The following is a 10,363-nucleotide window of genomic DNA, read 5'->3' as shown; positions in this document are numbered from 1 at the left end:
TGTTCTAACTATTCAACTTTCCTCTTTCAGTATTTACCAGGCACCAAAAGCTTCTGCCATGACAATATCATTTCACGAAGGACATGCTATAAATAATTAAGATTATAACTTATTTTATATCAGTTACATATTTTATTTGATGGCATTTTCTCACTTTGTCCTCAAATTATTAGGGTGCACTCTGGTCTTTCAATATCCTATAAATTCAACTTCTTAGGATAAGACTGCAGCATATAGCAGTGTGATCTGTACATATTAAAGGTTCAATAAATATTTTTTGAGTGAGTTCTAGGGAAAAAAGAGGGGCTACTGTGAAACATTCTTTAACATGATAATAAATCTGCTATAAAATTTTTCTGATGTTATACCAGTTAGTTATTATTGTTCTTCAGTGGTATTTTTCGCAAAATGAAAGTAAGTTTACTAACCAGAGGAACTTGTCCATTTTGTTCAAAGTATAAAGTTGTTTGAAGTCTCAGCTGCTACATAATCAGCCAAGAATATAAATTTATAAAATAGATGAAAAACTGCACCATGTACTATAAATATGATGTTTAGAGGAGAAAATCAGTTTTCAGCTATTACTAAAACAGGAAATCATTTAATATCAATTGATATTAAATTGGCACAATTGAACTAAATTAATGTAAAATGATTTGGTATGGAGCCCAATTTTTCTATTACTTTAAGTGGAATTTTGCATTAACTTATATAACTGTAAATTTTCCACTACTCTGTATTTAATGTTCTAGCTGCATCATTCTGTAACTTGAACCTATTAAAAACTATATAACAGCCTACCAAAGATGGTCTATAAAAGAAATGGAAATTTATTTTGAATAGTATTGCACTGCCCAAAGCTTTAGAGTTAGTAAGTAAAAATGTCTCTGATTTTATTTCTTCTTATTGATATTTAGATGTTTCTGTTAACTTTTATTGTTCAGTTGATTAAATATACCATAACTCTTCAAAGTTGCAGGAAAAAAACCTGTAAGCACACAGGATGGGAGAGAAACTAAGACACTGGTGTAGAAGGAATATAATTGGAAGACTGAAAATAATCATTATATTGCACTAGAAATGCTTTAGACGTACTTATCGGGTGAAATCTGCACGATTTACACGAGGATTGCATTATTTCTAATTTGGAAAAGTCTTGTTAATAAATATATTTATTCCTTTTCTCTTAATTGAAAAGTAATTTAACATTAAAGAAATATTTAACCAAAATTTAAAAAAAAGAAACGAAGAACTAAACAACGACTGTATGAATCTGGGAACTTCTATAACAGCAATGGAGACACTGTAATAGGGTCACTTCTTCCTGTCCTAGGAAAAGCGGCGCTTAGGAGGAGACAGGCCCTCCCCGAGTGCTCTTGGCAGTCAAAGGGCCAAAAAGCTGGATTGAAACAAACAAATAATACAAAGGGTGAAAAAGACCTAAGTTAACCAGGGTCGAAGGAGCGGAAGGGGTCTTTTCACACTTCAAAACTTCTTGGGGGAAGGGTGAGGAGGCTGGATAGGAAGGAACCAAAATTCTTAAGTCGCGAGGCCACCCCCACCCACATTTACAGGAAGGCAGTGGACAAGCGGGGGAGGCGGGGAAGACCTTGTAGGTCCCTCTTGATATCTTTTACCCAAATTTCACTTTCCCAACATTTTGCTCTGTCCCATCCCCCCCACCCCACCGCCCCGAAAGTCTAGAATAAATTGGTCGGGCGCTCGGCCTAGCCTAGTAGCCCAGTTCCCTGGTCTCCCAAACCCAGGAGAAAGACCACGTTTTCTGGTAGACGGGTATAGTGAATTGTAAAGAAAAAAAAACATTACCCCCAGTGCTAGGTCTTCCTGGCAAAGAATTATCTCGCTTTCTTTCCACACCCGAAACAAAAAGCACACAAAACAAAAACTCAAAAAGCAAAACCCCTAAGTCATTTAGGATCAGGTGCCAGAGTTAGGCAAGTTGAGTTCTTTCGGTGGGAAGGAACAGTAGCCGCGGTGAAGACAGGGTTCGGGAAGTAGGGCCATGGCCCCTCGCTGGGGCGTGTCAGAGGAGGGGACGTCGCAGGGTGATGCCCGACAGAGCTGCTACCTTGGGCTGCGCAGGGGGATGGGGGTGGGGGTGGGGGTGTGGGTGGGAGGGGGGGCAAAGGGGCCCGGGGGACGAGTCCCCAGCTAGCCCGCTTTCGGATTTCCCACGGTCCAAGGCTCCGCCGGACATTCCGACCGCTCTCCCGTCGACCCTCCCACTAAAGAAATAGGAAATGCGGCCCCATCGGGTCCGCGGCGGAAGCGCTGCCAAACGAACGAGTAAGTCAGGCGCGGGCACGGCACCTTGTTTACCCCACTCGGCGGCGCGCCCCTGCAGGCGCCTCGTTTGGAGGCGGTTTCGAGACGCTGCACCCGGAGGCAGGCGGCCGCGATTGGCTGGCGACGGGGAGGAGGATGAGAGGTGGGCGGGCCGGAGCCCGGCCCTGCAGTGCCCGGGCGCTGCCGCTAGATGCCGCTCCCTCCCAACGGGAGCCGCGCGAGGGTTCCTGGCCGACAGATGGCGCCTGCGCGTTCCATTCGCCTCCAAGTCGCCGAAGAGCGAACACCCCAAACAATCCCGAAGCGCCACCAAAAAAAAAAAAAAAAAAAAAAGAGAAAGAAAAAAAAAAAGAAAAAAAAAAACCCCGCCGGATCCGACCGCCACTTTCAAAACCCCCCACCGTTCTAGAACCGCGGGAGCTTCCGTCCCTGAGTAGAATTCGAGGGTGTAAAGAAGAGGAAGGGAAAAATATCTTGTACCAGCCCAGGGGTGAAGAAGCCCCCGGCCTGAGAAAGAAGGAAGGAGTGGGGGAGGCGAACAGTCTCGTTGCTGCCTCTGTGTACGCTGAGGGGGGAGGTAAGTTATAAAATGGCGGAGGCGAAGCTTCTAGAAGTTTGGAGGGGCACCCGGAGGGCGCGGGGCCCACCGTGAGGTGTGTATGGTTGAACTAGGGCGCGGGAGAGGAGTTGGGAGGGAAAGCGATTGGTCGCCCCGTTGCCATTTAATTTCCCGTCTTCTTCCTTTGCCCCCAGCGGGGCCCGTCGTGGAGTGCCTGGCCAAGTCCAGGCGGGGGGGACTCCTGTTCGGCCAGGCGTAACCTCCAGCCCTTCTTTCTCCCTTGTTCCCCTCCAAGTCCCTACCTCCACACTACCAAGGAACTTCCAGCCTCCTTCCTCCCTACCTTACTCCTAGAGTGGCTTCCTACCGCAGGACTCTTCTTTTCGACTACCCTCGCTGAAGATTTACTCTTCCTTCCCTCGCCCCACTCTCCCTCGGGGCCTCTACGGAGACCCCCCCCCCCAATGGGTGGCCCAAAATGGAGAACGTGGAGCAGCGCAAGATGGAGGCTCCGTTTCTCTGTGTAGCATTAGATTTAGGTGCCTTTTCTCCGGCAGGCTCTTAAGGCTGAGAGAGCCAAAACTGGAGGTGGGGTGGGGTGGGGTGCGAGCCTAGTCGGGGAGGCTAGCCGGGGAGGCTGTGAGTGGGTGGGGGAGAGCGCGGTATCGTGGTGAGGGGAAGGAAGAGAGCAAAATGGTGGTGCTGGGAACCTGGGGGGAGGGGAGGAGAGGAGGCTCAGTTGTGTATATTTGGGCCTCGGACCGAGGGAGGCGAGGGAAAATCTACTCTGATCACACCCCTCCCTCGTGCCCCCTCCCTTCTCCCTTCCCCTCCTTCCTTTCCTCCCTCCCTCCTCTCCCTCCCTCTCTTCCTCCCTTCCTAGAGAGGGAACAACATTCATGTGACGGGCCCCTCGGCTTCTCCCCCGCCCCATCATCTCCAGCGCGTGGTGGGGAAACTGCTGGGGAAAGCGATTGGCATCGATCTCTCCATCCCTTCCGAGGCCCGACTTCGGTCAGTTTTCTTCGGGCAACAATTTTATAAATAGGTTGGGGTCTGGCGGCGTTGGCCCCCTCGTGCAGCCCTTGCCCCGAAGGGGGCCCTGCCTAGCTGGCATGGGAGGAGGGGGGAAGGGCGGGAGTGGAAGGCTGTTTGTTGGGGGGTTTTGGCGCCACTTTTGTTTTAGTTTTAGTGCTGCTTTTCGTTCCCACCCCCACCCGCGCTGTCTTTCTCAAGACACGAACAGAGCTGATCCTTGCCCCAGGTAGGCAGCTTCTGCTTTTTCCCTCCACACTTTTATTCTGGCTAGGGGTTGACTTTCTTTTTCCTTCTTTCCCGTACCCGGTGATCTGTGGACGGCGATTTTAGGGACGAAAAGGTCGGATGGGCCATGGGAGAGAGAAGGTGTGGGAAACAGCATCAAGTAGTTCCGCAAAAACTTTGAGCCCCGTTCCCATTTTCTTCTGGCCTATATTCGTAAACGTATTGTTGATTTCTGCCCTTATTATTTTATTTTATTTTTTTTTTGTCGCGAGAATGTCTTGTTTTGCCTTTAGTTTTTTTTTTTTTCTCAGTAAGCTGGTGTACTTCGACATTTAGTTTTCCCTCCCCCTTGGTGTATATGTCATTTTATTTTTAATCCAGGACTGTAATGGGTTTTTTCCTGTGTTTTTTCGTGCTGCAGTGTTCAGCTTTAATTTTTAATATTGCATTAGTTTCATCCGGTTTGTGACTTTCTCCGTGGCCTAGAAATGTTTTATGTTGTTGCCTACCCTCTTCCTTTCTCTTAGATGTAGTTTTTTGAGGATCATGGTGTTTGATTAAATGGTTATTTACAATTTACATGATATATCTATTAGAAACTTTTGATCTGTAGGATTAGGTTAAAGTAAACGAAAAGCTTGCCGGTTTGAAATGGTTCCTTAAAATGCGCGGGCCGCCCCCCCCCTCCCGTGTAGCCCCATCTTGCCCCTCATACTGGAGTGTAAATTCTATACCCCTTTTCTTCCACGGACCGCCGTATTTCACAGCAGCCACACCCTGTATTTGTCTCTATGGATTGGACTCATTATCAGCTTAATTTAGTGACTCTTAAACCACCATGATGGGACTTGCTTAAGCACAAGCTTCTTTTCCTGTTTGGTCCTAGTGGTTAGTGTCGAAAGAGGAATAATCGAGGTTTCTTGATGAAACCTGGTGCAGTCGAACCTCTGCCTTTTTTTTCTGTTGTCTTTTTTTCCTACTCCGGGCTGTTGGCGGTGTCAGCACCGCTGCTGGGGGCGGGGGTGGAGGGGAGAAAGAGTCGGGTTACCGAAGTGCGTCATTCCTGGCTCTAGCTGGGCCTGCTCGGGAGCTGCTGGTGTTTGTTACTGTCCTCGCAGCACTTTCCTGCCAACCTTCTCTCTCTGCGTATTGGTTAGGAGCAAAAGCAGGAGGCGGTCTCCTAATTCTATCTGTAGCCTAGCGCGTTTCGTTTAAGGGTATATGTGAACTTATTAAAAAAAAAAATAACAACCCGGTCCTGGAAAGTGGATACATTTCTGTTTGATGACATACAATTCAGGTAGTTTAGACTTGCTTTCATATGTTTTCCAATGAACGGTGGTGTAAATTTTGAACATTTTCAACTAATGTTAAAATGCCTGGTTTTCTTTCTGCATTGATATCTATCTGTAATCAGGGATCAGAAGGGCCAGTTAAGGCATAAGTGTTCAGCGGTTTTTCAAGTGGTTGAATTGTAATTTTTATGACATGTTAAATAGCCTGTTTTTTTCTTTTCGTTTTGAGCCAAGGTGCTATATGAATGCAAGCTGATTGCACACGTTTAAGTTCATTTTCATCACATGTTCCTATTTATCCCATTAGATATAATTTTAAATATGTCCTTTGGATCTTATGGACGACATTAAAATTCTTAAAGATGGCTATTTCTTTGTTTTTAACGGAATTCTTTAAAATTTACCACCTAACAAGGAATTGTGTAGGGTGGCTTTACAGCTACTCTGTTAAATTTTTGTCTTCTTGCTGTACTCAGTGTACTTACTGAGCACAGTGTCTTCCTTTTAATTATTTTCTAAAGATAAAAATTGGGGGAGGAAGCAGTGGAAGGTAACAGATCAAACAAAAGTGGCCTTGAGTTGATGATTGTAGCTGGATGGGTGAGTACAGGAGAGCTCATTGTACTGTTCTCTCTAGCTTTGTGTGTACTTAAATTTCCATAATTAAGCAAATTTAAAGAAAAATTTTCAAATTGTCTTGCAATTTTGGGCTAACAACTTAAATTTATATTTACATATCAAGTTATTTGCATAAAAAACTTGGCCTTGTGTATAAGTAATTGTACATGCCTAATATACCAACTTTCAAAAATATATTTAAATTGAACCAGTATAGAATGAGCAACATAAACTCTAATAAATTGGTTGAACTTGAAATGTTTATAACTTAGTTGAGAATGTGCTCTATTTTTGTTTTTTTAACCCTCTGAAAATAGGAAAATTCCATTAGAAAATGTAAATTTTGCTTGGTGTCTATTTCATTAAGTTGGAGTTACAGTGAGTCAGTATGAAAGGATTTACTATTAATAGGAGGGGCTTTGGCAGTTGGAATTAGTGACAGTAGAAGGGATTCGGGTGCCCTAGGGAGCATTCCTGGTAGGAAGATCCATAGCCATCAAATTCAGTTTCAGCATTTGGTGTTTAATGAATGAGTAGAGAAAAGGATTGGAAAATAAATGTACTTATTAGCCATTCTTTCCCACAGTGAAATAACTATAGCATTCTAAGGTATCAGAAATTGGCAGTAGGTGTGGGGTATGTCCTTTTTTTTAAAAAAAAACTGATATGAAAATGTATACATATAAAGAATGTTATACCTCCTCCAAAAGGATCTGGTGCTATAAATAGTTTAAAGTTGATATGTAAAGTATTGTAATGTTTCCTATTACAAAAATTCTGACCATTACCCACCAACTATAAAATAAAAGTGCAATGCAGTTAAAACTCTGTGTCAATTAGTGTATCTGTGAATTGCTCCTAAATGCTTTGAAGGTAAGTGCCTATTTTCTGCAGTTTTGTGGTGTTCAGTGTCAGTGACTCCTCCCCCCATGATATGTATTTTTGAACATATGTCAGAGTTCTAAAGGGAATCCAAAATAATGGATATTTAATTTTATGTTTGGTAAGGTATGTTTCCTAATCCTTACGAAAACAATTCTACCCTTGTCTGGGCACAGACATTTTATAACTGTTAATATTAGCCTGTTTGTATATTTCATATTCAACATTTTAGCTTTAGAAGGATGTTAAGACAAATTGCATATTTTGAATTCTTGTATGCAAATAATCTTAAGTAGATGATGAGGATTGTGGCTTCAGATTTATTTTATTGTGGTGAGGCAACAGCTAAACTACTAAACCAACAAATTATGAGTTTGGTAACTTTGAAGTCTATTTAGGATTTTTTAAAAGCTCAAACACAAGATTTTAATTAAATTCAATTCTACATTCCTTTTTCATTGTTTTCTTTTTCCACCTTATTGACTTTGATTGGTCGCCTGAGGACCCATGAATTAAAATTGATGTGGTTGGGTGGGGAACAGGCTCAGGCTCAGATTATCCTTTGGGAATATAGGGGTAGATGTGAAAATATGCACATTGGACAGTTTAGTAATGCTTAATATTCTGCATGTTTAACTGATGCCACCCACAGTCATGTGTGGGAAGGGAGTAAACAGTGAATAGCTCATTCTTTTTTGCTTTGGGTTATTTTTTAAAACAATTTTCTCATTTTAGTTACTATTTTTTTAAATGTTTTTATTGATTTTAGAGAGGGGAAGGGAGAGGAGAGGGACAGAGAGATAGAAACATGATGAGAGAGAAACGTAGATCTACTGCCTCCTGCATGCCCCCTACCGGGAATCAAGCCTGGCATGTGTCCTGACCCGGAATCTGAATCAAACCAGGCACCTCTTGGTTCATGGGTCCATGCTTAACCACTGGGTTCTTTATAATAGATGGAAGACTTAAGTTTTAGATGCTGCAAGTTAACTTTTGAGCTTAAATTTTACATTAAATGGACAATGATTTGTCGTATGTCTCATTGGGATAATATTAATATCTTTAATGTTATTTTTTGCATCTCATGTTTTTTAAAAAAATACTCAGGACTTGTATTAGCACTTTGAAATCCCTGTTAGTCGATTATCCAGAGAATTGGACATAACAGTTTCCAGTACAGTGGAGCATTATAGTATACTTACTTTGGGACTTGGGGAGCATAGCAAAGGAAAAGATAAATTCCATTTACCAGTAGCTATGGGTATCAGTATGTACTAAATGTGATTGATCATTGGAGAATAAGAAAAAAACTTTGAAGATACAGGTTATTTTAAAAGTTCTTTACATTTTCCTCTTATAATCTATTTTTGATATATATATTTTGAACTTTTAATTTGTGGTTCAGTGTTGTCCTGGTATAATAATGTTCTGTATCTCTGGATATCTTGAGCTGTGGTTATTGCATGTTCTGTTTGGCAAAGATATGTGAGAAAACAAAATTGTCAGTTTGATTTTTTCCCCCAGTCTCTTGAGTTGCTTGCTTTGCATTTAATTTAACCAAATTTTATATATCATCAGTGTAAGTGGTGTTGCTTGGTAGAGCCCTAATTTTTGTATATGTGCATGAAAAAACACACACATCTTTTTAGCAGCTGTGGTAATCTGCCTGAATTGTGTTTTTAACATATGTTTGCTATAGTTCCATATATGATAGTAACCAGAAGAAAACAAAAAGGTTTTAAATATGGTTAGTCTAGTCAAGAGATTATTGAATTGTTTTAAACTCTTCTCCCCCAAAGGAAGTGAGGGTGAATGATGTCAGTGGTCTGTTCTTTTTTATTATTTTAATTGGAAAATACATGACTAAACTAGAGAGATTTCTATAAACATATAATGTAATGTACAACTAAAAGGTAAAATTTCTTTGAAAAATATTTTAAATTCTGTTGAACGTTGCTAAAGGCAACATTCCTGTTTACACTTTGCATGGGTAACCTTTGTTGTAATGGGATTTGACCTATAAATTGTTGAATCCTGAGATATTCTAAGAAAGTCTTAGTCTAGTTGCCATTTGAATTCCTTTTAAGTGCCAATAACTGTGTTTTAATGTGTTGTTTAATCTCAGCTACCTTGCAGGATAGGTGGTTATTATTTTACAGATGGGGAAGTTGAGGCACTCAGATAAATGGCTTGTCTCATGATAATGATTGACAGCCGAAATTCACACGGAAGTTTGGCCTTTTTTGTTAAGCTCAGTAGTTTCCCTTAACTGGTTTAGGTCTTGGGTTATCTCTAACCAGAAAGCATGTATCATTTTTTTAATGTAGAAAATGAAGATTTTTTTCATGAATAGTGCAAGATAAATGCAGGTTTTCACACAGGGTTACATGAGTTGCAGCCTGGTGAAAGGTCTAAATTGTGTTTTATAATAGTTGAAATAAGTTTGAGCTTTGTTTCTGAGTATGCTCATTATGCAAAAGTTTGTGGGATAATATGTTGAATTGTATTTTTTTGGGGGGGGGGCATACTATGGTAGATTGAATAGTTTCACTGTTTTTTTCTTTGTCATTTATGCTCTATAGTGAATGGAGGCTGAGTGTGTCTGAGAATAGTTCCCCAGTCATTCAGTTTGTTTACTGAGTGGTTGGATTTGAAATAAAAATTTAGGTGATCTTTTTATAATTCACTGCTCTGATTGATTCTGTAGGGGGATTTTTTTTGGTTATTTAATGGTGCTTTAAAAATATTCTAAGTGTTAGTATCTTCTCTGTTTATACTTTGTATTCTAAGTTCATATATTCACTTTATTAAACTTTGTTGTTCACTTTTGTCTGAGATAATAGATAATATTGGAGCCTTGGATTATTAAATTCATTAGTGATCAGAATCTTGACTTCAGCTTTCTCTGCTTTTCCCTTTTCCTTATTGTGTTTCATAAACTGTAACTAGAATTTTTCTTATCTGAAGGAATGCTAGATGTTGGATATCTGGCCTAAGATAAATTAGTGGAGATGAAGTAAAATTCAATATATCAGTGCTTTTCATAGCCATGAGTAAAATTTATATATTTTATGTTAATCATTTCCTTAAGCTTCATTCTGTAGGAAATAATTTTTCCAGGTGATGCAGTCTTCTACCCACACTCTTTGTTTGATACTGAGTCTTTTCATCCATATTTCCCCCTTTGTACTCCAAGAATACCAAGACATTGGTGTTCTACCACATAATTATGCCCCAAGGCATCCATTGTATGTAATAGTTTCTCCGGTGCCATCTAGAAAGATACCAGTTATTTACCATTGTTGGGAGAATTCAGGAAATTGTCCCTCAAATCATTTTCTGATCCTTTGGTTAATATGAGGAACACTGGTTGAGAAAGGCTGCTAGAATATTCAGGGACTTGGTTTGGCACTAATCAGAGTTTTACTTTCCACACTTA

The 10,363-nt window shown here is 40.9% G+C and overlaps 1 protein-coding gene across 10 annotated transcripts in view; it reads left to right on the top strand.

The window, feature by feature from the left end:
* The first annotated feature begins 2,588 nt into the window (after positions 1–2,588).
* The window catches only part of STAG2 (STAG2 cohesin complex component), a 154,308-nt gene continuing 146,533 nt past the window's right edge, over positions 2,589–10,363 (top strand). For 3 of the 10 annotated variants that reach the window (XM_059679421.1, XM_059679420.1, XM_059679413.1), the window contains exon 1: positions 2,589–2,884. Coding sequence is in view for 2 of the 10 variants with exons in the window: in XM_059679412.1 (XP_059535395.1) it covers positions 3,560–3,880 (321 nt within the window). In the remaining 8 variants the exon portion in view is untranslated. Of the gene's footprint in view, positions 2,961–3,556; positions 3,881–4,033; positions 4,131–6,000; positions 6,025–10,363 lie in introns of those variants that run through there. The other 7 variants (XM_059679412.1, XM_059679411.1, XM_059679415.1 and 4 more) reach the window with 6 other exon arrangements.

The sequence above is a fragment of the Myotis daubentonii genome, chromosome X, assembly GCF_963259705.1.
Source record: "Myotis daubentonii chromosome X, mMyoDau2.1, whole genome shotgun sequence".
Lineage (NCBI taxonomy): Eukaryota > Metazoa > Chordata > Mammalia > Chiroptera > Vespertilionidae > Myotis > Myotis daubentonii.
Note: the sequence above shows the minus strand (reverse complement) of the source record. Positions and strands in the feature narration are given on the sequence as shown.